Source organism: Marmota monax, unplaced genomic scaffold (genome assembly GCF_021218885.2).
Source record: "Marmota monax isolate L192 unplaced genomic scaffold, Marmota_monax_Labrador192_F-V1.1 WCK01_AAM20220418_F8-fsc00051, whole genome shotgun sequence".
In the NCBI taxonomy this organism is placed as follows: Eukaryota; Metazoa; Chordata; class Mammalia; order Rodentia; family Sciuridae; genus Marmota; species Marmota monax.
In genome coordinates, this window is record NW_026695202.1 from 14,958,122 (window position 1) to 14,984,950 (window position 26,829).

At 55.2% G+C, this 26,829-nt stretch overlaps 1 protein-coding gene across 1 annotated transcript; it reads left to right on the forward strand.

The window, feature by feature from the left end:
- The first annotated feature begins 106 nt into the window (after positions 1–106).
- Samm50 (SAMM50 sorting and assembly machinery component) lies at positions 107–26,068 on the forward strand. The gene is made up of 15 exons (XM_046429155.2): positions 107–271; positions 2,078–2,188; positions 2,835–2,936; positions 5,436–5,523; positions 7,745–7,851; positions 8,333–8,463; positions 8,670–8,757; positions 10,970–11,098; positions 12,412–12,483; positions 13,194–13,280; positions 15,087–15,157; positions 17,574–17,641; positions 20,730–20,876; positions 21,482–21,623; positions 25,885–26,068. Exons 1-15 carry the CDS (start codon positions 251–253, stop codon positions 25,928–25,930), a joined length of 1,410 nt encoding a protein of 469 aa, XP_046285111.1. The 5' UTR covers positions 107–250; the 3' UTR covers positions 25,931–26,068.
- The last annotated feature ends 761 nt before the right edge of the window (positions 26,069–26,829 follow it).

Consider the following 26,829-nt stretch of genomic DNA (forward strand, 5'->3'; position numbering starts at 1 on the left):
ACCGCTGGGCCTCCCGGCGTCCGTGTGGGCATCCGGGTCACGGCTCACATGGACCAATGAGCGAAGGCATATGAGCCGGGGGCGGGGCGTAGCCGGGGCATCATGGCCGCCCCCAGCGCGCCGCTTCCGGGGGCTTGAGGGAACTGCGCTGACGGGCAGCTCGGCCACCGCGGACGCGTCCCGTGCACTCACCAGCCGAGAGTTGGTCTGGCCCGGGCAGGTCCGCAAGGCGGCGGCTGGAGAGGGAGCCATGGGGACGGTGCACGCCCGGGTAAGTGGCCCGCGCCCGAGGGGACCGGGCGGGCACCGCGAGGGGACGCTGCCGGGGCTGCCCGGGGTCCCCGGAGAGCGCGCGCCCAGGGCGGGGGCCGGGCGCGGGCAGGTCACCTCGGACAGCGGGTCCCGCGGACGTCGCAGCGGGAGGCCGACGCTGGGGGAGGGTCGTGATTTGCTCAAGGTCACTCAGCGGGACTCTGGCACTTGCCGCGGTGACCTCAGCGCCCCGCGCTCCGGGCCGTCGTGGCCACGGGGACAGCGCGTGAAGTCCGCGGGAAGGCGGCCCGCCCGCTCCGTCGCTGCCGTCAGCGGTTCTTGGTCCGCCGAGCAGAGGAGGTTGGCCTCAGAGACGGAAGGGCGGAGGGGGCGCAAATGGACGGAGGAGAGAACGTGGCCGGCGACTCCGAGTGACTCTGCTCACGAAGGCCAAAGCAGGGGAGGCTTCCCTCCCGAGCCAGTCACGGCCTTCCGTCCGTCCGGGGACCCCGTGGTGGTGTCCTCTGTTCGGCTGGTGCAGGAGCTCAGCCCAAGCCACTGGCCTCCCCGGTTTTAGTGGACAGTTACTTATCGGGTGCTTGGAGCATGATAACTGCTGGCCAAACTACTCTCCTTTTAAAATCTTAACCGAGGACCGAGGGCCCGATAATGAGTAATTTGTCCAAGGTCACGCGGAGCTGCAAAATGTCCCAAAACTCAAGACTTCTGGAGTCTGGGCCCGACACTAGTTTTCTGCTACAATATGGATTGTTTCATGCACCTAACTCAGAAGTTTTCAATGGTTCCCAGTTAACATCCAAAAGAATTTAGTATGGACGCTCAGCCTGGCTTCCAGAATTGGAGTTAACTCCCTTCACATGTTTTTCTCTCAAACCAAATAGCATTGCCTCTGTCATGTTCTTTGGACTGTGGTCCTCCATTTATTCCCCCTTCTGCCAATCACTTCCGAACCCAGCTTTACCTAGCAAACTATCTCCATCTTTAGACCTCAGTTCAAGCTGACTCTTTTCTCCCCCTCATTTGGCTGTACTACCACCTCCTTGCCTTTCCTTCTCGAGGGCCATTTGCTTTTGCCTTAGTTTAGCCCCATTTGCCTTTTGTCTTATTAGATTCTAGGAATAGGAACGGCAGCATATTTGGCTTGGGTCATAGCATCTTGAGCCGTGTAAGCCTTCATTCATTTATTCAACTAGTATTTACCAATGGCCTATTATGTCCTTGGCCAAAAACAAACTCGGCTTTTAAGGAGCTGTTTTGATGTGAAAATTGCTGCTCGGTTGATTAATTTATTGACAAAAAGTGTCTTCAGTTCTTTTAATTCAGTATTTTTCTTATATTTGAACAGGACTCAGAAAACATTTGGCATAGTATTTGCATGCTTATTGAAGCAAAAGCTTTGCAAAACAACAATTATCACTAATATCTGCTATGGTACAGGCTTTTCCATTTGATACTAGTCTGTGCCACTTTCAAGATGCTTCCTAAGTCATTGCATTTATTTTATATCCTTTCACCACTGCCTTGCCTAGTGTCTGGCATTTGGGGCTCATGAAAAAATGGGTTGGCTGATAGCTCGCTTGACTTAAAGGCTGGAGACCAGATCCCAACGTTTATTTAAATTCATTTTAGCAAACATTTATACTCCATGCCTTTTCTTCCAGACCCTGCAATGGAAATACTGTGAGGGTGAGGGTCTTAGAAGTGCCTGTCACATAGCAGGATCGTGAGAATCCTATTGATGAATGTATGGATCTCCATTAGTGAAACAGGTCATTGATTATTTGTGGTTCCTCCCCACCTTCAGAGTTTAGAGCCTCTTCCGTCAAATGGGCCTGATTTTGGAGCATTAGGTGAAGAAGCCGAATTTGTTGAAGTTGAACCTGAAGCTAAACAGGAAATATTGGAAAACAAAGACGTGAGTTTATAGTTAGATCTCAATGTGATTATTACTGGAGTGTTCACTTCCGTACACTGCTGGGGGGAGGTGGGCAGAGTTAACCTGCAACCTACTACAACAAGAAAGACTGCTGACTCCAGGAAAATAGTTGCCAGTTGTAGAAGAGTCGTTTTCTTTTGCTGTTGTTTATGTGGGCGGTCTAGGCAAACACGTTTTTGTGTTCTATTAAAGAAACCAAAAGTATTTAGAAGCTTGAGCCTGCCTTTCTGGCTCCTCCTAGAGAGGGTGGGAAGGGCCTTCTGGTCATGCCGTGTGAGGTCTGAACATGACCCACACAGTTTTTAAGTCGGGGTCCCAGTGCTCAGGAGTGTGCTGGGGAGGGCTGGGGCCTCGGGCCTGCCTGGGCCTGCCTGTGCCTACCTGTGCATAGGCTGAGGGGGTCCTGGGTCCTTGGGCTGAAGACACCAGATCTCTGCAGGAAGTCCAGACCTGGCAGAGGTTAAGCCTGAGTAGGAGGATCTTTGACAAGGTGTCAGAAATAAGATTAAAATCCAGGAGTAAGAAATGGGGGTTGCTGACCTTGAGGAACACCTTGAATTGGTTTCTGATGCTTGTCTTTAGCCTTGATGAGTAGTCACTTGTCTTCTGTCCTTGTCATGTTTAGGTGGTAGTTCAGCATGTTCACTTTGATGGCCTTGGAAGGACTAGGGATGACATCATCATGTGTGAAATTGGAGATGTTTTTAAGGCTAGAAACCTTATTGAGGTGAGTGGCATCTTTCCTTGGCATTCTTTTGGGTCCTGTCTGAGGAACTTGTGATTCCCTGGCACCTCACAGCTTGGAGCACCCCACCACAGCCCCCTCCTGAAAGCTGCCACCCACCCAGAGGGGCCTGGGTTCGGGTGCCCCCCACAACTCCCCATGTCTGCACATGTCCTACCTCCTCTCATTCTGGAGAAGGTATCTGTCTGTCTGTGGCCATCTGTCTGTGTTTCGTGACTTTCCCACCTGAGGAGCCTGTGGAATTGGAGCCACCCCTCCCAGCTCTGGGCTGAGTGCTCTGGTGCCAGCTGCGCATCCTGGCCAGCCATTCCCTGGGTCCTGGGAAGTTCTCTGTGGAGCCGTCTCTCTCCTGCACTGCATCCTCTTTCTGCTCACCTGTGGCTTCCTCCTGTGAGTCTGTGCGTGGGACCGCACTGAACAGGCCTGAGCAGAGGTCACCTGTCCTCGTGGTCTGATCCAGCTGGCTCCTTCCTGTCCCCTTCTTGTCAACTTTTGAGTGGCATTTGACACTGTGGAACATTTCCACTCCCAAAAATTGAAGTTTACATTTTTAACAGACTAAGGTAACACGATGTATAAACCCAGTTAAATTTAAAAGGTGTGAAGAATGGACAGCGCAGAGGCACTGGAGTGAACATGCCCTTCCCTGCCGCTCCCAGCTGGTTCTCAAAGGTGATGTGGCTGAGGCTCCCGTGTCCTCCCAGCCTGTGTGTGGATTAGACTAGCTCCATTCTCTAGTTTCCTGCACTGTCCTTGTCATCAGCAACTATGACCAGCTTGTGCCAGGCTGTGGGTGCCGTGGTGCCTCATTGAAGGGACTTGTATCCCCACTGATGGCCGTTTAGATGAGTGGTTCTGCTCTCGCGGCACCTGTGTTGAGCATCTCGTTCCTGTCTTGCAAGCGAGGATGCATCTGCAGGTTAGAGTTCTCAAAACCCGGTGCTGCCAGGTCCAAGGGCGCGTGCGCTGCCACTTAGCACCGCCACGAATGCCTGGCCATCCGCACTCCCGCAGCACAGGAGGGTGGGCGTCCGCCACTGAGTGTTGTCTCACCTAAGTTCTCGTCAGTCTGTTAGGTGAAAAATGCCTTGTCATCGTTCTGATTTGCTTTTTTTTTAATGAGGCGTGAGGTCACTTTGCCCTGCTGTTGGCCCGGTTTCTGCTGGGAGCTGCCTGCAGGTCTTCCTTCTCCGCGGGCTCTGGGGCTGTGTTGGTTTAGGAGGGCCTTCCTGTATTACATGTCCCTGTCGCTTTGTGGCATGCACTTCCTGCTTCCCTCCTGAACACATCTCCCCCTTATCTCTGCTCTCTTCCCTGGGCGTCCCTTCCTGGGTGCCTGCCATCTTGTCATGGTCACTGTGAGGTCTCTGTCAGCCTCTTTCCCTGCCACTACCCTTCAGCCTGGTGTCACCTCTGAGCGCATCCACAGCCCTGTTTCCAGCCTGGTGTCACCTCTGAGTGCATCCACGGCCCTGGTTCCAGCAACATCCACAGCCCTGCACCGAGGTGGTCAGCTGAGCTCAGTCTGGCTGTGTACCAGCCTCCTGGACCCTGCCTGTGGCTGGCCACAGACATCCCGCTGCAGGGCACATCCGGAGTCATAGTCTTGCCAGCCCCACCCTGCTGCTCCTCGTCTCTGTGACTTCTCCTAGGGCGCTGATCTCTAGCCAGGTGCTAAGCCTGAGCTGGAAATCTCAGTTTCCTCCATTCAGTCAGTGCCCGTGGCCTCAGCCTCACCTGTGAGATGACTGCCCCCTGCCGACCTGCCCGCTGCCTGGGCTGGGTCAGTCCCGCCCAGCTCCCGGTCTGCTGCAGGGGCCTCCTGCTGCCCCGTTGCCGCCATCCTCCTGCTCGCAGGACTCCAGGCGCCCCGGCCCAGCTCCTCTTGCAGGACCCTGATCCCCCTGCAGGGGAGAGCCACATCTGCCTGTCACACAATCCTGTCCTGGCTGCCCCTTGCTTGTCCTCCAGTCAGCATGGCCCCTGACATGGGGGGGACTGCTGTTGACAGCGAGGAGAAGAGGCATTGGGCAGTGGCTAGAGACGGTTTCCACCTGAAACCCCCAGACAGGCCTGCACACACATGGGCAACAGATGTTCCTGTCACCAGGCGTCCCCACAGTGCACACTCGCATGCCGTCCCCTCTGGGAAGACTCGTGAGGCCTGTGCTGCCTGTGGGCCTCCATTCTCCCACCCGAGGCTTTCTCCTGTGTGAGCCATGCCCCCGTCGTGGCCTGCGCTTTTTAACTTATTTTTCATTTATTTTCGGCACAGTTAGGGATTGCACTTAGGGCCTGTGTGTGTGTCCCCTGGAGCCATGTCCCCCACTTGGCTGGCACTGTGAACAGGGTTTGTCCCCATAGCGCTGCTTCCCTTCTTCGTGTCTGGCCTTGGTGATTCTCTGCTCTCGCTGCCCAGGGGTAGTGCAGCCTGCTCTGGGGCCACATGTGTTCCTGTACCTGCTGTTTTCCCTCTCACAGGTGATGAGGAAGTCTCACGAAGCCCGCGAGAAGTTGCTTCGTCTGGGGATCTTTAGACAAGTGGACGTCTTGATCGACACCTGTCAAGGTGCGCACTGTGGGTGTGTCTTTGTGAGTCCCTTCCATCCATCCTCCAGGGTCAAGGGGCAGCTGTGTGGCTGTGTACAGGGCGGTCTGAAGGCTTCTGAGCTAGGTCTTGGGCATCTGCAGCCTAGGGAAGAAGCTGTTTTTTGTGTCTAGGCTGGGAGGAGTAGTGAGCTCAGAGGACATTGTTGTCTTAGCCCTGGCTGCTCAGGCTCTGGGGAGGGTGCTGGAGGCGGGAGCCAGGCCCCTCTCGACACGGGCAGCTCAGAGCTGCTGAAGGAGCTCTCGGTGGAGCCCCGCTGAGAGGGTGCTCTGAACAGGGGGAGTCTGGTCTGTGCTTTGGCTTTGCTCATCTCTGGCGTGCTCTGAGGCCGTGGACAGATCTCAGCTGAGTCAGTATTAACTCTTGTACCAGGAGCTCTGCTGTGAACCAGGCCCGTGAAGGTGTGGGGGTGGCGGGCTGGGGTTCCTTACGCCTGTAATTCCAGCAGCCTGAGGCAGGAGGATCCCTAGTTCAAGCCCAGCCTGGGCAACCTCGAGGGAACCTGTCTCAGAGTAAAAATAGAGGGATAGAGCACTTAGCATAAGTGAGGCCTTGGGCCTGATCCCTGGTACCACAACACACACACACACACACACACACAGAGCGTGCACGTGTAGATGCATACCCGTCCCAGGTGCTGGGCTCTGCACTCTCCTCACATGTCACTGGCCAGGGCTGAGTCCCACGTGCCCATATGTGAGGGGGCAGGGAGGTGAAAGGTGAGGCTTCGCTGTGATTGCAACAGTGGCTCTCTGCGTGGCCCAGACCAGCAGTGGCGCTGTCACCTGGGAGCTCCGTGGAAATGCAGGTGGATGGCGGCAGAAGCTGCGCGGGGGCCGGGGGCTGCTTTCTGTGACGTGTTGCACTGAGGCCTGGTAAAGTTGGGGAGCCCTGGACCAGTCAGGGCAAAGAGAGCTCCACGCACCTGGGTGTTGCCAGAGGGTGGTGCCCAGAAGACCCTGCGGCAGGTGTTCTCATGCTCCATCCAGTTCAGGGGTCAAGAGCCTGTGAGGTGTCGTGCTGCTGCTGTTGTAAGCACTTGAGCTGGTGAAGCCAGGGCTCTGAGCAGCTCAGGTGGCTTGCCCAGGTCCACCAGGCAAGTCATGGAACTCCGGCACCCAAGGCCTGGGCCCACCTGGAGGTGCTCTTCTCGGTGGCAGGGACTTTGGCCTTTGGTTGTGGCTCTCACCCCTCCCTGGTCTGGGCCTGGCCTTGTGCCTGGCTGTGGCCCTCCTGTTGTCGGTTCTGGCCCTGGCTGCATACTGGGGTCACTTGGTAATTGAGAATGGCTTAGGGCAGCAGAACCACTATGTGTGATACTGTGCAGACATGTCCTTGTCCCTTTGTCCAGACCCATGGTGTCCAACACCAGGGGTGACCCTAGACTGGCTTGATAATGACAATGACTGGTTGTCGGTGGTGGCAGATGCACCATGTGAACGTGATGGAGAAGTGTAAGGGACAGGGCAGGGCGCGTGGGAAGCTGTGCTTTCTAACACCCAACAGTGCTCTAAAAATAAAGTCTGTTAACAAAAACCAAAATGACCACAAGGCTCCACCCTGGACCTGCTGACCTCTGGGCATCTGGATGTCTCCATGGCAGCCAGGTGTCCAGGAGAGTGAACACGTGCTCTGTGCAGAGCAGGAGAGGACACGCCCCCCCTCTGCACATGCCACCGGTTCTTGGTGGGCCAGGAGGTGTTTGCCCAGAGGTTACGGGCAGCTCATACCCTGTTGGATGGAGGACAGAACTACCCCTGTCGTTTAATAATCTGATAAACAATATCTTGTTTCTTTTTGTGTATACTAAAAGTCCTTATTGTTACGTGAATTGTTGTTGTCACATGTTTTAATGTCATTTGAATTGGGACTCCATATTTGATTTTCAAGGACCTCCCTGATAGGGGAACATATTTTGTTACAAATATGGTTGGTTGAGCAGGTAGAACTACTTACAGTGATGCCTCCTCGCAGCAGACGTTGCTATTTGGGGTGCCCTGCCACGGATGGCTTTTTGGCGTGGGGTGTCCTGGCTCTGGGTGGGCTTACTGCAGGTGGGCGGCATGTTTTCCGGAGGAGATTATTTATAAATGAGCCACGGATCCCGGTTTGTTCAGCAGTAAGACCCAAAATGAAAGCACAGCTTCCAACTGTCTCTTGCTTAATGTCTTGGCTTCCTTAGGTGATGATGCGCTGCCCAATGGGTTAGACGTCACCTTTGAAGTGACTGAGCTGAGGAGGTTGACGGGCAGCTACAACACCATGGTGGGGAACAACGAGGGCAGCATGGTACGTGGGCCACGCGCCCCTTTCCCTTCTCGCCCTGGGATTTTGAGGTAGGAGCTTTTTACCTGTGGCCGCCTCTGGCAGCTGATGGCAGCTTCCCACCCACTTCTCGTGTCTTGTACCTCAGTCTGTTTATCCCTAGCTTGGCTTCAACCTCCTGGTCCATGAGATGGTGTTCTGAGTGGCTGGGTGACAGTGTTACCGCCAGTGATTAGGAATGCTGTGGAGAGGGTTCAGATTCCGAGTTCCTAGTTCAGCATCAAGGCTCTAGATCTGTAGCGTTTGTGTCCTTGAGTTGCGCAGTGGGCGGGTCCGCTTGTGCCTCACAAGGCGTGCCCAGCAGGGCTGTGTCGTGAAGCGTGCGGTGACCACCAGTGCAGGCCCTGTGCGGCAGACTCTGGTTGTGTTCTCGGGACCGTCCTGCAGCCGTCTTGGTCTTTGGGAACAGTGACATTCTTGCTGCTTTTTTTTCTTTTCCTTCTAGGTGCTCGGCCTCAAACTCCCTAATCTCCTAGGACGAGCAGAAAAAGTGACTTTTCAGTTTTCTTATGGAACAAAGGAAACTTCCTACGGCCTGTCCTTCTTCAAACCACAGCCTGGAAACTTTGAGAGAAAGTAGGAAGCCAACCTGTTCCCTGACTGCGGTGGCCTGGTGTGAGATTAGAGTAGAGGGCTGTGTATGCGGAGCAGCTGACAAGTTCAGCTCCTGCTTCTGCAGTGGAGTTGCTGGGGACAGCCGCAGGGTAGCCAAGCCTGTTGAGTGAGATGTGCGCCGCAGGCCGCTGGCTCGGCAGCTAAAGCTCTATCCCATTGCCTCCTAGTTTCTCTGTAAACTTATATAAAGTTACCGGGCAGTTCCCGTGGAGCTCACTTCGGGAGACAGACAGAGGAGTGTCCACAGAGTACAGTGTAAGTACCCCCAGGTGTCACGTGTATGTGTGCATTTGAAATGCGGTGCCAGCCATTTCCACTGATTGCCAAGGATAGCCAGAGCTGGGCAGGAGGGCATAGACTCCGCCCACCCAGCTGCTTCTTGGCTGGGCGCCTCTGCCCCAGCTGGTGCAGGCGGCCAGGGAACACAGGGTGGCCCTTGTCCACCTGATCAATTGCCTTCTGTGTGCCCTGCTGCCTGTGGCCCTGGTTGTCCTTTCCTGTGCTTGTTGGGAGCAGCGGTGTCTGATAGCAGAGTCACTGTGCTTCACTGCAAGGTTCTGTTACTGTTTCACACTTACAATGTGTCTAAAACGATGCTACTAGGCGACAGATGGAACTGGTGTCACGGCCCGTGTGTTGGCTTTAAGAGGAACTGCTCTTTCCCCTGCATCCTCCACTTCTCCTTGCGCGTCTCCTCCTTTCCAGGCCCTAGTTAGGGAGAAAAGCCTTGAGCACTAGCAGTTTTCCTAGAGTAGGTCTCTGCTCTGCACCCTCGTCCTCACCTGGGGGCTCCTTGGAAACGCACACTCCCAGGCCCCCGGGAACTGCCCTACCGGAATCTCTGGGAATGGGCCAGGAAGTTTTTGGCTTGGACTCTCCAAAACTGCTGAAACTGGGGAGGCAGACATCATGGGCTTGACTTCCTCTGTCCCTGATGGTGGTTTGTCCTTGAACAGAGTTTCTGTCTATGACGAGTATCAGGGTAGTGCAGTCCCTCAGTGCTGCTGTGAGGGTCACAGGGCCAGCAGGTGCAGCTCCTAATAGCGTGACAGTAGCGGGCCCTGAGGTGCTGGGCGCCGCGCCTCTAAGTGTAGCAGGCGGAGGTCATGCAAGCCCAGAGTCGCAGCTTGCAGCAGGTGCGCGCAGGTGCAGGGTGTAGACGGCGCCCGAGAGCATCGTGCTGCTGCTCCCTCTTCTGGTGTGGAAAGGAGCAGCGCTCAGGATCCTGCTCTGATGCAGTCCCGGCGTGCCCTAATGTGGGCTCTCATGGGGACGCCCTGGGGCATATGCTCTTCTCTGCAGCCCTGGTCCCCCATCAGGTCACCTGAGGGAGCCAGCAGCGGTTAGGTACCTGGAGCTTCCTCATCTTCTCCTGGCCTCCCTCCTTCAACTCTTTCCTGAGCCTTGTTGGAGAACCGATGCTAGGAAAGCCAGGGCGCTGTTCTGAGTAGGAGGAGGCCTGAGGCTGGAGCTGGTGGCTCTGAAGTCAGAGTAGCTGAGCTCCTGGAGGGAAGGACTGGGTCATGCCCACTGTGGTGTCCTTGGGCCACATGGAGTGGGGCTTGCTGCTGGCCCCGTGAGCTCTGACAGTGCATGAGGGGCATCAAGTGGGTCTCTGAGTGACAGTGTCTTTCTTCTCAAGAGCTCTCTTACGAGGAACAAGGGGGCGATTTAGGTAGCTCCCACAGGCATCTGGGAAGGCACCCGTCCCAGGGCCCCAGGGGCTGCTCCTCCCGTCAGCCCCTGACTCCCTAGTCTGCACGGTGCCTCGTGGGTGCCCCACCCCTGCAAGCTGGAGGGGTGTTCTGGGCTTGCGCTGTTGTGCCCCACCCTGGGTGCCCTTGGGTTCTCCTGCAGGGAAGGGCTTCAGGGAATGCCCTCTGGGAAGCTTGGGTTACATGGCTTCCTTGCAAGAGTTATGTCACCATCAAACTTCCCAAAGCCACCGGGCAACATTGGTCACTGTTCAGAGAGCTGGGCATTTCTGACACAGATATCTGGGACGGCATTCTTCCATGGCTTTGGGGACGGTGTCGGGCTGAGAGGCAGGTGTCCTTTGCCTGGAGCCCAGGGTTCACGGGCTTCAGGCCTCTGGCTGCAGGAAGGATGCTCTCAGCTCGTTCTGACTTGGTCTCCTGTTCCTCTGTGGGTTGATACTGGATGCGTGGTCACCAGGGTTGGGTGGGTCAAGTGGGGTACATGTCACGTACCTGTGTTGTTCCCTCTGCAAAGAGTTGGGGAAACTGCTGCACCTGCCGATTCAAAGACTAGACCGCGGCCCTGTCCCGCACCTGGTCCTTCCGTTCAGATCCGAGCTCCGCGCCCGCCTCCTCTTTTCCCTTTCTCCCTCCTTCCCTTTGAAGTTGATTTTTAGTGACTTGTAGATGCCCCATTGCAGAAGTTGGTTTGCACCACTTTCCTGTGTGCGAGCCGCGTAGAAGGACGAGTCCTCTCCCCTGTGTTGCAGTTTCCCATATGGAAGACCAGCCACACTGTCAAGTGGGAGGGCGTGTGGCGGGAGCTCGGCTGCCTCTCCAGGACGGCGTCTTTCGCGGTGCGGAAAGAAAGTGGGCATTCGCTGAAGTCGTCCCTTTCAGTAAGGACTTTTCTCTTGGAGTGTGTGATGTGTTGACAGCTGTACCTTGAGAATCAGTGTTGGGGCCCACAGAGAAGTGCTGCGGAGGTCTGGAGGCTGAGAGGTGGGTCTTGGCTTCCTTTGAGCTGGAGATCCCCTCCTCCTGTTGTTTCTCCATAAGTGGAGAAGGTGTGACTAAGAGCTAGGTGTGGCCACGGCCACGCCTGTAACCCTAGCAACTTGAGGGGCTGAGGCAGGAGGATGGGAGTTCAAAGCCAGCCTGGGATACTTAGCAAGGCCCTGAACAACTTGGTGAGACCCTATCTCAGATTAAAAATACAAAGGACTGGGGATGTGGCTCATTACTAAAGCACCCCTAGGTTCAAACACCAATACAAAAAAATTAAAATAAGCTGGTTCCAGTGGTGCATGCCTGCAATCCCAGCGACTTAGGAGGTTGAGGCAGGAGGACCACAAGTTCAAAGCCAGCCTCAGCAACTTAGTGAGGTCCTAAGCAACTTAGTGTGACCCTGTCTCAAAAATTTTTTTAAAAGGTGAGGAGGCTCTGGGGATGTGGCTCAGTAATTGTAATACTGGTACCCAATCCCTGGTACCAATAATTAAATGAATAAAAACAGCTTACTATGGATTATTTATTTATTTATTTATTTATTTATTTATTTTGGTACTAGGGATTGATTCCAGGGTGCTCTACCACTTAGCTACCAGCCCTTTTTAGTTTTTTTTTTTTTAAAAATTAGTTGTTAATGGACCTTTACTTTATTTATTTGTATGTGTATGTGGTGCTGAGAATCGAACCCAGTGCTTCACTCATGCTAGGCAAGTTCTCTACCACCGAGCCACAACCCCAGCCCCAGCCCTTTTTAGTTTTTATGTTGAGAAAGCCTCTTACTGAGGTGGTAAGGTTGATCTTGAACTTGCGGTCCTCCTGTCTCAGTTTCCCGCTTCACTGGGATTACAGGTGTGTGCCACACGCCTGGCTGGAATGTTAGCTTTTAGAAAGAATGAGAAAGCTGGCTGAGTTCACTTGGCCAGGGCTCTGGACTCCTTGAGAGAGTGGGGCGACCACGTGGGTTGGAGACTCCACAGGAAGCAGAGGAGCTTCCGTGTTACTGTGACTCAGTTGAGCTCAGTGTGCTGCTGGGCTCCCTGGTGTGGAGGCCGGTGGCCCTGCTGCCCCGTCCTGGGGCCCTGGGAGGGTGGGCGGGTCAGCAGTGCAGGGCTCGGCTCCGCCAGTGCAGGTCAGCGCTCTGGGCTCCTTGCTCCTGGAGAACAGATCGAGGCGAAAGTGCCCTGGTGCAAATTTCTTCCAGCACGCCATGGTCATCGACTCTCGGAATTCCTCCATCTTGCCCAGAAGAGGCGCCCTGCTGAAGGTGAACCAGGTAGTGTCCTTTCGTTGTGGCCTCTCAGGGCTGGCACCCGTGGGAAGTGGGTCACAGTGGTCATTCTGATATCCAGCTTCTGCTTTTATGGTGCACTTGAGTCTAACGGCTGAAGTGTGGGGCTGTGGTGGGGCTCGGTGCCACCAGCACTGCAGAAACAAAATGGCCTGCAGGGTGACAGCCCTGCCCACAGGGCCCTGGCCCCGGTGCTGCTCTCTCCACAGTCCATTCCTCTGTCTTCACAGCAGCCAGGGTGGGGACAGGGCCACGGGGACTTTGATGTGCTACATGATAGGCCAGAGGGGAAGAAAAGCCGGGGCAGGGCTCCGTCCTGCGTTAGAGGCCTCCAGGCTGGGCCGGCAGCGGCTGCAGGCCTGGGGGTTGTGCAGGGCGGGAGGCTGGAGGACGCGGAGGACAGCTGCAGACAGAGTCTCAGGTACAGTGGTCCCACTGCAAAGGTGCAGGCGTTCCCCAGTGCGTTCCCTGGCGCTGGGCCACCTCAGGCCCTGTTCTCTGCCAGCTCTGCAGCGTGTGCTGGACAGTGCGTCTGCCTCCCACGTGTTCAGTGTCGTGTCACCCTGTGCAGCCATGAGGACACAGCTTCCAGGAGACAGTCTTCTTTTGCCTTCTAAAAAGTACAAACAGCAGTTAGGTTCTCGCAGAGTCCTGTCCTGGGGGCCTCTGCGTGAGCCTGCGGGTTCTCCCCACAGGAACTGGCTGGCTATACTGGCGGGGACGTGAGCTTCCTCAAAGAAGACTTCGAGCTTCAGTTGAATAAGCAGCTCGTGTTGGATTCGGTGAGTGTCCAGCTAGGACGCGGCCACCTGGGTTGTTCCTGCGGTTTGGAATCCTGGCAGATCTCAGTCCCTGCGTCACTAAGCACGTGGGAGGAGACCTGGAGCCTGGTCTTTTGCACTTAGCCAGCATCACGGGCACCTGAGGAGCAATGACAGCCACTTCCTTAGAAAACAGTCTACTCATTTTGATCTAGAGGACTTTGAGAGAGCCTGTCCTTGTCATCTCAGGCCGCAGAGGCAGTGGGACCTGACATGGAAGTGTCTCCTTTCCCTTACAAGGTCACTTCCATGAAAATGCTCTACTGTGTTTTCCGGGTCACAGGGTTCTGGGTGCTTCCAGAATCTTTTTTTCTTTTCTCTTTATTCCAGTTTGGTAGTTTACCCTGATTGCTCAGGAAGTGAGGAGTCTGAATGTTTTTTTTTTTTTTTTGGGGGGGGGGTGCTGGGATTGAACCCAGGGCCTTGGGCATGCGGGGCAGGCACTACCCACTGAGCTACATCCCCAGCCCGAGGAGTCTGTATTCTGATGCAGCCAGTGGAGCCCCAGGTCTGCAGCGCGGGCTGATCTGTGGCGTCCACCCCCTGCCCTAAGCCTCTCCTGCCCTAAGCCTCCATGGCCAGGGTGAGCTCACGAAATGGCCAAGCCGCTGCCTCCAGGTGGTCTGTGACCTCCTGCTACTGCTACTGTTCAGGTCCAGTGCGTTTCCCCTGCTGTGGCCATCCTGGCTAAGTGCCACAGAGGCCGCTGCTCATCTCTGTGGCCCAGTTCACCGAGCTCTTTGCTGCTGTCCTTGACTTCATTATTGTGGTTTTCTTTTCTACCCTTCATCTTCTTTTGGGTGGCTCTGCCTCATGGGTGTGCTGTCCCCTGGGTTCCATGGCTCTTCCCCCTCTGCCCAGTCTCCTAGGGCCTCCTGGGCTACCTCACGTGTGCCCAGAACATTTGACACTAGCTGCCACCGGGCAGAGTCATGGAACACAAAGCCTGATTTGCGCTGAGGTGTGGCGTAGGTCAGGTGATTTGCTGATAGCAGGTGGAAGGGGTTGTACACACACCCCCGCCTTCGCACCACTGCATTCCCTGCGGCCTGCTCTGCCCACACTGCCCAGTCCTCATCTCTAGGTCTTTCCACTGAAGCTTCTGAAAAAGAAATACCTGTACAACTTTGAAGGACTTAAGAATTGGCAGGGCAGAGAGGACAGGAGATGAGCGGGTGTGTGGGGCCCGAGGGTGTGGCATGGAGGAGCAGAGCCCAGTGGGTCTGATGGGGGATTGTGTGCTGTGAGGACTGGGTCTCTGAGCGAAGGCAGGTGACTGCCTCCTGACCTGTGAGCTCTGGGGCTCTGTCCTTGAGGGCGGCTTGGAGGGGTGCATCTCTCTGCCTTGTGACTATGGGAATATCATAGCCTGGACTTGCTGCTACGTTCTGGGTGCTCACAGGGTTCTGGGTGATCCTCCTGCATTTCCAGGCCAGGACAAAGGCCTGCCAGGTGCCAGGTTGCTTGTCCAGGGTGCTGGTCTCCCTCACCTGTGAGGCCAGGGCTTGTCCTGCCAGGCCTTGCTTCTCATCCTAGAGTAGGGGGTGGTCAGTGGAAGGAGCCGCTGGGCTTCAGTGTGGCTTTATTTGCCATTCGAGATTGTCTTAAATGAGTTCTGCAACCCCGCAGCTTGGCAGTCTCCCTCTGCCACCCTGGAACCTGAGGGCAGAGCCCTTGTGCCACAATTGGGGTGGGGCCCGCCTGCCGTCTGCTGATGCCTGCGGGATGAAGGAGACACTGGGGATGTAACTGTCTGTGTTGCCACAGGTGTTCTCAGCCTCTCTCTGGGGTGGAATGTTGGTGCCTGTTGGTGAGAAGCCATCGAGCATTGCCGACAGGTAAGTATCGGGGAGGGGAGTTTGCGGGAGTTTCCCTTGGGTCTTTTGCTTGGTTTCTTGGGGGTTTTTATTTGCCTGCTTGTTTTGTTGAGATGGGGTCTATCTAAGGTGGGAGGCAACTCCTGATCCTCCTGCTGAGCCTCCCAAGTTGCTGGAGTTATAGTCTGTGCCATGGTGCCCAACTGGTTGATTTCTGACAAGATATTTTAGAAGAGTTTTATCATTAGAAGAGCAAAATTCCAAATTCTACTTTGCTTTTCTTACTTAAGCTAATTTTGAAATACACACTATACCTGGTACTTTTTTTTTTTTTTTTTCCCGCTTTGTGTTATTCATTGTATCAAAATTTTTGCAATGTTCCTTTTAATTGTGAAAGAATATGGTTCAGGCTTGTTGCAGAAATATAACATTCAAGGGAGTAAGAATCTCAGGCCTACTCAGAGGGAGTGGAATCGACCTTGGGGACTGATTCCTTTTGTCTGCTTTGTTGTGTGTGTGCATGCATGACGTATATCAAGTTGCTAATATACTGTATTTTACATAAATTTTGTGTCAGTGCTTTTCAAAAAATTTTGAGGAAATTATAGGGTCGTTCTTCACTAGGTCACGAAGAGTGTCTTCATTAGCTGCATTTTAATGGCAAACAGTGTTTTGTTATTCAGATATACTGTAACATTGTAGTCTGCGTTATATCATTGGCTATTTCAGTTGTTTCTAATTTTGTGATTTTTCTGGAAAACACTGTGACAAGTAACTTTGTAAACAAGTTGTTCATCTTACTTTCTGAGAAGAGCTTCCTGGAGGTGGGCCTGAAGGCGGACCTGCAGGCGTGTTAAGAATATTGCCAGGTTCTGCCATTTAGAGAGCAGTGGGCAGTTTCCACCTCTGCCGGCAGGGCCTGAGATTGTTCTTAATGCTTAGAAATTGTCATTGGGGGCATGGAACGGTCTTCCACCTGTATTAGTTAATATGTGCTTTAATGTACGGTGGCTCAGCCTTTTTGGATGGTAATTTGGGAGCATAGAAATCCTAAATTTATAAACTCTGGGACCTAACAGTCTCCACATCATGGATCTAGTTTTAAAAAACATAAGAAGGGCTGGGGACGTGGCTCAGTGGCAGGACACCGAGCCCTGAGGCCCTGGGTCTCATCCCCACCACTGCCAAAAACCAAAAAAACTTTGGTAAGTGTGCAGAGGTTTATGTGCAAAGATGGTCACCCCAGCATTGCTGTAGCCAGACGGTCACAGCCGCCTCAGGGAGGCCGCAGCAGGGCAGTGGCGGGAGGCCAGCACGGCCACCTAAGGGAAGGCGGCTGGTTACTAAAATCGGGAGGTAGACGTCCCCGATTTTAAATTGGGGTATGTTGAGCTGGTCCCCTTCTGAGTAGGGTGGAACTCCAGGGTGCACAGGTGGTGACGGGTGTAGTGCCCAGGGCCTGGGAGTCGGCCCCAACCTGGACAGTGGCCACCTGGAGATGGGGATGCCATGGGCAGGGGCACGGGGCTTTCACGTGTGCTCTGCGCTCCCTGGATCGCCTGAGTGCTTTCAGAAGAGGGGGTGTGGGGCGCCCGTGGGCCCGCCGCTTGTTTCTGGGATTGATGTTTGTGGGTCTCAGAGGAGGTTTGCTTGGGGCAGTAGCTGCAGTGGCCCTGTCAGGAGGAATACCTGCCGCTGCTCTTATCTGGAGTCGCTTTTAGTTGTTACCATGATCTAAAGTTAGGTTTTGAAAGGTTTGGTCTTAGAGAATGGATAGGATTTCTGAGAAACTTTTTATTTTCAGTTGTAGTTGGACACAATACCTTTATTTTATTTATTTATTTTTATGTGGTGCTGAGAATCGAACCCAGTGTCCCCTGCCTTGGAACTTCCTGGGCTCCCACATGCTAGGCAAGCACTTTGCCACTGAGCCACAACCCCAGCCCCTGGGTAATTTTTAATTCATCATTTACTTTTATTCAGATTTTATAAGAAAGAAGATTATCCAGTCAATTTGAAACACAGACGGAATTAACTTAAAAATTATAAGCCCTTTTTTCTAATTAAAAGTCATTGTAGAAAATGTGAAGAGCACAGTCTGTTTCCTTTCAGTGCTGTTTCTGAGATACGGGGCTGGACTCTCCTGCTTTTTACCTTCCTGCTCCACTGCGAGGGCATCACTTGGGTGGAGAGGACCTGGGGCCAGCGCCCTGTGGCTCTCCCCCAAGGCCCTGGGTGTCTCCTGCGCATCTCCAGCAGCTGTTGAGGCTTCAGCCTGGGGCGGGAGGTTAGAGTTGTTGGAGTTCCTGGGTCTTGTGAGTGCCTTCTCCAGCTCTGGGTGTGGTGCTGGCTTGGAGCATCCCCAACCAGACGCCTGCTCCGCGCTTTCAGCCCATCTTGGTTTCGCCTCTGACACGTGCTGTCTCGCTCGCCCTAGGTTCTACCTCGGAGGACCCACCAGTGTCCGTGGATTCAGCATGCACAGCATCGGGCCCCAGAGCGAAGGTCTGTCTTGCCCCAGAGCAGTGCACCGTTGAGGAAGCAGTCACCGCTTGTCCTTGAAGGCACCCGGTGTGCGTGTGCGTGTGCTCACGTGTGAGAGTCAGACAGTGATGGGTGTCCTGCTCCTCAACGGTACAGTTAGTGCCTGACCCAGAGTTCGCCAGGCAGCAGGCGTGGAGAGTGGAGTGGATTACAGACGGATGGGAAAATGTGTCGAGCAAAAAGCATCGGGAAGTGGCCCGCGTTTCACACCTGGCGAGAACCTGAGCGCTTGTTGGTGTATCTTTTTAGGTTCAGATCTGTGTGTCTTTGTATTGTGCTTTTTGTTTTGTTCACACACTGATTTTTAACTTGTCTTGCTCACACCCCACATAATAAATAACACAACAGTATTTTTTATGGGAATAAATACAATTTTTAAAAATTTTGAGACAGGCCTCGCTAAGTTGTTGAGGCTGGCCTTGAACTTGTGAACCTTCTGCCTCAAATTTCACAGTAGCTGGGTTTACAGGTGTGGCCACTGCGCTGAGTTACTTTATCATTTTTAGTGAATGTCTATTTCAACTTTTTTTAATATTTATTTTTTATTTTTAGATGGGCACAATATCTTTATATTTTTATGTGGTGCTGAGAATCAAACCCAGTGCTTCATGCATGCTAGGCAAGCGCTCTGCAGCTCAGCCCCAGCCCCGATTTCATTTTATTAACGTACTATAATTGTTTTTAACTAGGAGAATTTATTCTTTGTTTCCTGGGCTGTTGGGTTTGGAACCCAGGCTTTATTTTTCAGTCTTAAGACAGAAAAATGGAGCTGAAAGAGCAGAGGGCCCCTCCGTGACAGCACTTTGTATCTGGTCATTTGTTACAGTCCAGGAACAGTGTTGGCGTGACCAGCACAGTGCCCGGTCAGGGTCACTGTTGGCAAGGCACATTCTTTGGTTTTGATAAATGCAAACTGTCCAGTGCCCAGCTCTCTGGTGTCAGAGTGTCCCTGCCCTGGAACTCCCTGGGCTCCCTGCACCCCGTCTCCCCACGAGCCCAGGCCTCTGCAGTGCTGGGCTGCAGTCGGGCATCACCATGAGTCGTTAGGACTTGGCATCCCCCCAATGAACTTTCTGCCCCATTGTGAAATGTTCTGCTGACCTTAGTTTTACAACGCCTGCTCCACCTTCACCCATCACAAGCACTGACTGCGCAAGAGAGATTTTTTTAAAGGGTAGAGTGTCTCTTTTTGCTTGTTTTTAGAGGGCTTTATTAGAGTGTCATTTTTAGAACAGTTGGAAGATTCATTTTATTCTTTTTCTAAGCAAGTGTGACCTGCTGATTCTGGGGAAGTTTAGTGGGCTCCACTTGGCATTGAAAGTAACGCACAAGCTCTTCCACTGCCGCGTGAGGGATTGCAGGATTCTGGGGCGAGGGTGTCAGCACCTTGGTGTTTCTCTAAAGCACTTTGATGTATCATGAGCCTTAAAGTTTTTATTTTTGGAGACTATCAGTGATATCCCCAAACTGGAAACTAGATAGCCAGATGCCCATCAGCACTGGGATAGGCAGTCGGTGATGCCTTCACAGCAAGATGCGGGGAACGGATTGCAGCCACCAGCCAAGGGATGGTGTGCGGACCCCAGGAACCTGCAGAAAGCAGGCAGACTACACCTATGGGTGCTCCACGTAGGCCAAGCCTGCTGGTAGAGGAGCTGCGTTGGTGTGGGTGGTGGGTGCCATCAGAAGGGAGAAGGTCTTTAATGAAAGCCCGAAGTGTCCACTGTGAAGGAATTAGAACCCCATCTGACGCTAGGAGAGAAATGAAAGTTTTGGTCCATTTATGTTGTAATTCAGGCATAAAAGCCGTATCTTCAAAGAACATCAAGCATTAGGAGAAAGAACATTAAACTGGGGAACAAACTACACTAAGAACTGTGTGTGTGTGTGTGTGTGTGTGTGTGTGTGTGTGTGTATGGGTTATGTAAAGCTACATTTAATCACACGCTATTATTTGCTGGAGGAAAGAACAATAGGCTACTAGCTGGTTGTATGTATGGGATGAGAAGATCTCCATTTTTCCTACTCTTCTATGGTCATGAGATTTTCTACAGAGTGTATTTCTTTTCTCTTTTCCTTTCCCTTTTCCTGTGATGCTGCGGGAGCCGGGCCTGTGCACAAGGCCAATGCTCTGCTGCAGCTGCACCCAGCCCCGGGGTTGCTTCTCATCAGGAAAAGCTTCCTGAGAACAGCGGGAGGCAGCTCGTGGGAGGGAGGGGTGGCTGCTGCCGCCTGAGTCCTGTTTCCCTTCTGGTTTCAGTGCTGAAAGGGCCAGAGTGATGCAGGGCTCTTCAGCGAGTAAGCAGTGCTGTCCTTGGGTTGACCTTTTCATGGTCCCTCATTTGAGGGACTAAGATACTTTAAGTGGTGTTTTGTAACAAGTATACAGGGCTGGGGTTGTGGCTCAGCGGTAAAGTGCTCACCTAGCACGTGTGAGGCCCTGGGTTCGATCCTTAGCACCACATGAAAAAAATAAAATAAAAGGTATTGTGTCCAACTACAACTAAAAAATAATTTTTTAAAAAAAGAGCATAGACAACAAGGTCGGAGGGATTTTGATGGCTTTAATGTTAAATGTAATGGGTAGGAGCATTTTTTAGAAATAAGGAAAAAGTTGAGTAGTCAGGTTTAGGGAAAAGTAACCTTCGTCCAAAAAAAAATGAAAGTGCAGGCAATCTGAACCGCTGATTAGCAGCCTGTCCTCTGGGGCGGGCTCCGTGCCTTTGGACAGACTCTGCAGCTGTTTCCAGAAACGGCAGGAAGGTTGGCGAGCAGTGTTTGGATTGCCGGGAGGAGGTGTGTGTGCAGTGAGGTCCCCAGGCCCTCTCTGGTCCCTTACATTCACAGATGGTGAACATGACTCAGTGCTTTCCTTCTTGAACTCTACTGCTCCCCCTCCCCCCAGTTAAATCAAATTGTAAAACCAGGAGAAAAGAGGCCTCAGCAGGAGTGGGGGCCAGTGGCCAGGAACCCGAGTGTGAACGGCACCGGCCCGTGACGTGGCAGGGCAGTGTTGGGTTGTCAGCTGCTCCTGTTCTGCCCTTCGCAGGGGACTACCTGGGAGGAGAGGCCTACTGGGCTGGTGGCCTGCACCTGTACACCCCGTTGCCCTTCCGGCCAGGCCAGGGCGGCTTCGGAGAACTTTTCAGAACCCACTTCTTCCTGAACGCGGGAAACCTCTGCAACCTCAACTATGGTAAGGGACCGCAGTTTCGGTGTTCAAGACCCCAGCACACAAATAGGTGGCTGTCTTTTTAGATTATATGGTATTTAAGTTTAGGAACCCAGCTTTTCTTAGTAAAAATCCAACTACACCTAATACAGTGCCCAGAAAAAAGTTGTTGATCAAATGAACAAATCATTCGAGAAATACAGTCATCCTGTCTAACAAAGGAATAAGCTCTGTTCTCGATTATTCAACACACACGTCCGGAGCATGGGTGAGCACAGACGTCAGGGCCCCAGAGCTGCACAGGGACCGTCCTGTTCCTGGGGAGTACAGTCCAGGACAGGCTCACAGCAGACACATATGTCCAGGGGACCTACCTGGAAAGCCCTGTGGAGACGTGGCTCTCAGCCGGGGCCTGGAGTAGGGCTTCCTGGGTGGCCAGGGGCTGGGGCTGGGAAGCTGAGTGAGAAGCCTGGCTTCTGGGTCTGAGGGCAGCTGTGGCCCAGGCTCTCACGGCTGGCTTTGAAATGACCACAGGGCAGAGGAGGAGGATAGCGAGCAGCAAGACTTGTCTGTGGACAGTTCTGACATGACCCCTTACAGGCTGTTGTCACACATCCTCTCTCTTTCAGGGGACGGTCCCAGAGCCCACATTCGCCAGCTGGCGGAGCGCATCCGCTGGTCGTACGGAGCGGGCCTCGTCCTCAGGCTCGGCAACATCGCTCGCCTAGAGCTCAACTACTGCATCCCCATGGGAGTGCAGCGGGGTGACAGGTGCGTGCAGGGCGCCCACGGCCGTGTGCCTCTCTGGGGTCCGTATTTTTGGGTGTGGTTAATCATATCAGTATCTTTTGAGAGCAAAGATTTTTGGAGAAATCAAATACTTAGCCAAAGAATAAAAGAAGTCACGGATTTTCCTCCCGTTGGTCTCCTCCAGTCTGGAGGTGCTCAGCCCCACTTAGGTGCTCAGTGCCTGTTGGCCCAGGGCCGTGGGAGCCCCTCCTCTGGCCGGGCATTGCTGGTTGTGCTGCTGAACACAAGGTGGCCTTGCTGGTCTGGCTTCGCAGGCGGGGCTTGAGGCCTCTGGAGGAGGACAGTCCTGGGGCCTTCTTCTGGTCCAGGGACCTGCCATCTGGCCTTTCTCTGGTGCTTCTTTTCTGTAGGAAAGATTGCCAAGTAGTTATCCCTTGGTTTCTGCCGTAAATTGGTTCCAGGGCCCCGTGGAGACAAACCCCACATGTGCCAGGCCTGTGTGCACTGTGCGGTGTTAGGGCAGCGTGTGCACATGCCCTCGGGGCCCCAGCCCTCCCGGGTGATGTAGCACCCAGTCCAGTGCTCGTAGGGAGTTCAGCATAGGACTCGGCCGTGGGAAATTCATGTTCTGCTTTCTAAGAACTTTTTTTCATGTCATTCGGCTGAGGATGGCAGGGTCTGTGGATGCAGCGTCCACTGACGTAGAGGCGGTTACGTGGACGGATGTGCTCGAAGGTCATGCGCAGTTGTGGAGGTCAGGTCCACGTCTGGCATTACTGGAGTTTCAGGAAATGCAGAGTTATTGGCACAGTGGTGTGCATTGGGCGGCTCAGGCTGCCACTGCCACACCGTAGGCAGGGTGGCTTCGACAGCAGACATGTCACGGCTGCAGAGCCGAGGTCCAAGATCGGGTGCTGGCAGAGTGGGTTCCTGGCGAGGGCTCTCTTCTTGGCTTGCAGAGGGCTGCCTTCCCATCACGTCCTCATCAGGAGGGAGCGAGCCAGAGCGCTGGTGTCATGAATGGGCTTGAGGCCCACCAGGGGACCCTCCTCCAATCACGGTCACACTGTGGGCCAGGACCTCAGTATAGGACCTGGGGACACGTGCTCTGTCAGCGTCTGGGCGTGTTCCTGTTATTTTGGGTGTGGCCGTGCAGTGCTCTGGCTTCATTTTTTTTTTTCTCTTCATTTTGGTCTTGCTTATGCTGCCCTTGAGCGGCGGTGTCATCTCAGTGCCACCGCCTGACGCAGGGACATGCGGCACTGTTTACTCCTGTGCTGTTCCTGCAGGGTCGTGGGGATGGTGCTGTGGGGACCTCCCACTAGCAGCTCTTCCCCAGCCTTGATGCTCGGGCGCAGTTGAGCACCTGCCACCCACATTCCTGATAGTTCCTACTGCGTGGGAGAGGGCGAGCACCTCCCCTCGCTGGAGGGCTGGCTCGGCCTCTGCGCTGTGTCCGGGGTGCTGCCAGCACCTGCAGACTGCCTTGGCTGCTCCATGGACCCCCAGTCTCTCTGCTCCCCACCTCCCTGTTCCAGCACAAGCTAAAGCTGCAAAGGGTTTAATCGCATAGGCTGTGCCCGTGTGTGCTCTGCAACTGGGCCGGGCTCCTTGGTATGGCTGTGTGACCTGAGGTGAGTGACTTAACCTCTCTGTCTCTCCTGGAGAGTGGACAGTAACGATTGTAGACCCTTGTAGAGTGCGTGCGTGCAGAGGACCCTGGACTGAGGCTGTGGCTGGAGAAGGTGGTGGTTCTTCCTGTGGCTGCTGCTGCTGCTGCTGCTGCTGCTGGTGTGCTCACCACGCCAGGTCTTCCCTGTGTCCTTAAGGAGGTGCTTCCCCTTCCTCCCATGTCACCCCGGGTTCCGCTGCCTGCTGTTTGTGACGTGCCACTCGGTGCAGAGTGAGGGAAGGGCTGGAGCCTGGCGGAGCCCCGGCAGCGGTGAGCAGGTTCCCCATGCCTGTCCACGCTGCTTTCCAGAGACTGTTCCCACTGCAGATGGGGACCTCAGCCCCCCTGCACTAGCAGCCCCTGTGTGTGACACTCTGCAGGTGGTGCTGGAAGTGCTGTGACAGGGCACTGGAGTCAAGAGGCTGGAGTGTGGCCAGCACACACGGCCCGGTTCCTTCCCTGGTGCTGCAAAGGCCATCAGAATAGGGTTATGGGGGAGCGCATTTCAGGTGATGTGCCCTGGCACCGCCTGGAGGTCCCCCAGGAGCCTGGGGACAGCAGGGTCTGGGAGCTCCGGCAGCCACCACCCTGCAGTACCGACGGAGGCCACTGGGTGTCAGCGTGCCCCAGCCGCCGTGGCTCTGGGAGCACACCATCCGCCCTGCTGGGCTTGGCCTCCGGCCCTGCAGCCCTCAGTCCCCTTGCCCTGGAGTGACCTGAGAAAGACGTTTCAGAGACTGATTCCAAATGTGGGCTCCCAGGAGACGGCAGCGCCGGTATCCATAGGCCAGTGCAGGGGAGCCTTGACCCGGGTGGGTGGTGGCTGTTGCCACACGGTGGTGGCGGCTGTGTCTGTCATGGGCCGCGAGTGCCGTCCAGCATTCTTGAATGTGCAGTCACCTTCCCCACTGTCCCCTCTGTGGCTCAGGGTGAAGTTGTCCATCCGAATTGGAATGCTGTGAGGTTGGGCAGGTGCTGCCCGCGGGAGGTCATTCTAAACCTGGGCAGCTGGCAGATGGGAACAGTGTGCGTGGTGGCCTGCGGGTACCCGTAGTTTCCAGAGCTGCCTGGGGCACTGCAGACTCTGGGTGACTTCGGAGCACAGTCTCTGGAGCTGAGTGACACACAGGTGCCCACTTGGGAGAGCGATCATGGCTAGCCGTGGGGAGACCATCTCAGGGTGTGTGGAGGGGCAGGCAGTAAGAGGCCCTGTGCAGTGGGAGCTTATCCGGACCTTCCTGAGGGACAGTGGGCCAGGGAGGGCTCTGGCTGGAGAGCAGGGCCAAGATGTGCCAGTGTGTGGCGTGGCTGGACATGGGCACTTGTGCAGTAAGGGCCGGGGCCACACCAAGGAGCCTGAGCTTGATGTCCCTCTGCCTCCTAGCCACGTGGCGTGTCCCTGGGGGACACAAGGTCTCCAAGTCTGGACCTCAACTTCGTTTCCATTGCTGAATTTCTGGAGCCTAGAGCAGCGCCTGGGGTTTGAGTGGCAGCCATTGAAGATGCCCTGGCACATGGCGGGACTTGGACACAAGCCACCAGTGGTTGGAGCAGGCGGGCACCTTCAGTGTGACTTTGCCGAGGCCGGAGTGCTGGTGCTGTGTGCGGGGCGGAGGCAGGAGAGGCCGTGGGGGCTGCACAGGACAGTGGTGGTGGCAGTGGGGAGAGGTAGAGGCGGCCACACCTGGCCCTGGAGCAGGAGGAGCAGGCTCAGGAGGCCATCCTGAGGGTGCCGCAGCTGGGCATGGCCTGGTGTGACCTTCAGGTGTTTTTTTGGTGACTGGGTGGTCTGTGCACTGCCCCTGCGCAGTGGTCTGTGGCTGGAGTGAGCCCGTGCTGGACGCCGCTCTCTCCCGGGTTAGGAGGCCAGGCTTGGCTCGTGCCCGCTAGTTGTGTGCGACTCTCTTTGCAGTGGCCTTGGCGACGGCTGCATCTACACTGGTGGCGTGGAGCCCGGTGCAGCTCTGGGGCCCGCACGCGGCCAGGCGGTCCAGGGCCGCTCAGGTTTCGGCTGTGCTCTTTGCCTTTCCGGCCCGTGGGTGGGGTTGGCTGTTGCTCACTCAAGGACTTCTGGGTAGTGGCTGCTGCTGGTGGTGGGCAGCACCCTCGCCCTGTCAGGAGGGTGGTGCTCCTAATGCCAGCAGCGCAAGCATCACCTGCAGAGTGCCAGCTTGTGGCCGGCGTGACAGACATGGCACATGATGTGACCCTTTGCATCCGTCCCATCCTGGGTTGGAGCAGGTCCAGGAGGAGGCCCAGCTCCACCTGTGAGGCTGTGACCCTAGGACCTGGTCTTGTGGTCTGGGCCTTTCCTGGGTCCTGTGCCCTGTCTCCCCTCCCACCCCACCTCACCCTGTTCTTACCCCTGGGGAAGGTCGGAAGGCAAGGAGGGAACGGTGGAGGGTTCCTGTCCTCTTCCCCTTCGTCCTCCAGAGGCTGATTCTGGATCTGGCCAGGGAGGAAGCAGGGCCTGGCGGGGTTGGGGGAGGGGGGCCTGGCTGGCGGGCAGGGAGGAGGCCTGTGGAAAGCAGGGTGCCCGGGTGCTGCTGAGAGCCACGCCTAGGGTCAGGCCTAGCAGGGCTGCTGCGATGACCGCTTCCTCTTTTGCAGGATATGTGACGGTGTGCAGTTTGGAGCTGGGATACGGTTCCTGTAGCTGGCGCACCCTCCAGAGTACCTTGGGGACACAGGCCACTGGAGTCACCCGTGCCACACGCCTTCTCAGGGGGACAGTCAAGGGTCTTGGGCCACGGCTCTGCTGGAAAACCATGCCAATAAATTTTAAAGACAAACAGCTGCATGGTGACTCTGGTTTGTTTTCACCACCTCGTGACCTGCGCCGCCCCTTCCTAAGGATGCCCTGTGTCCTTCCACCTGGGTCCCCTAGACCTGGGCTCCCCCACCTCTGTCCTCCTCCGCCCAGGGCCACTATTGGACCCTGCGTATAGATGCATCAGCAGAGCTAGAGAGCGGGGAGGACCCTTGGCCCCGGGGGACGTCCAGCACTCCATGAGAGAGAGCGTGCAGCTAGGTGAGGCCAGAGGCGGCCACGTTAGTGGGTATGTGGTGCATAGTGCTGGCGGGTGACATGGGAGACAGTCATACTGCCTGACGTTGGGGCCGTGAGGTGGAGGGAGGATGTGCTGTCTGTAGACAGAGGGCAGCAGCCTGGGTATCGAGTTGTTTCCTGTGGCTGCTCCCGTGGGTCTTCACACACCTATGGTCAACAACACAGCGCCTCGTCCTGCAGGGAGGTCAGGGCCCGAGGGCTCCCCTGGGCTCAGGTCAAGGCCGCAGCAGCCTCCCACCTCCCACACACTCGGGACCCATTGTCTGGCCTCCTCCCGTTTCCAGGGCCTGCCCCTTCCTCGGCTGGTGGCCCTGCCTGCGCCCCCAGCCGGCAGCTCCCTGTCTCTGCCCCTCCTGCCTCTCTGCCCCCTTCCCTGGGCCCTTGTGATGCCTCTGGCCACTGGACAACTGGGTGATCTTGCTGAAGGTCAGCTGGTTAATGCCTTTGACTCTGCCACCGGGCTTCTCCCTGGCCACATCACACAA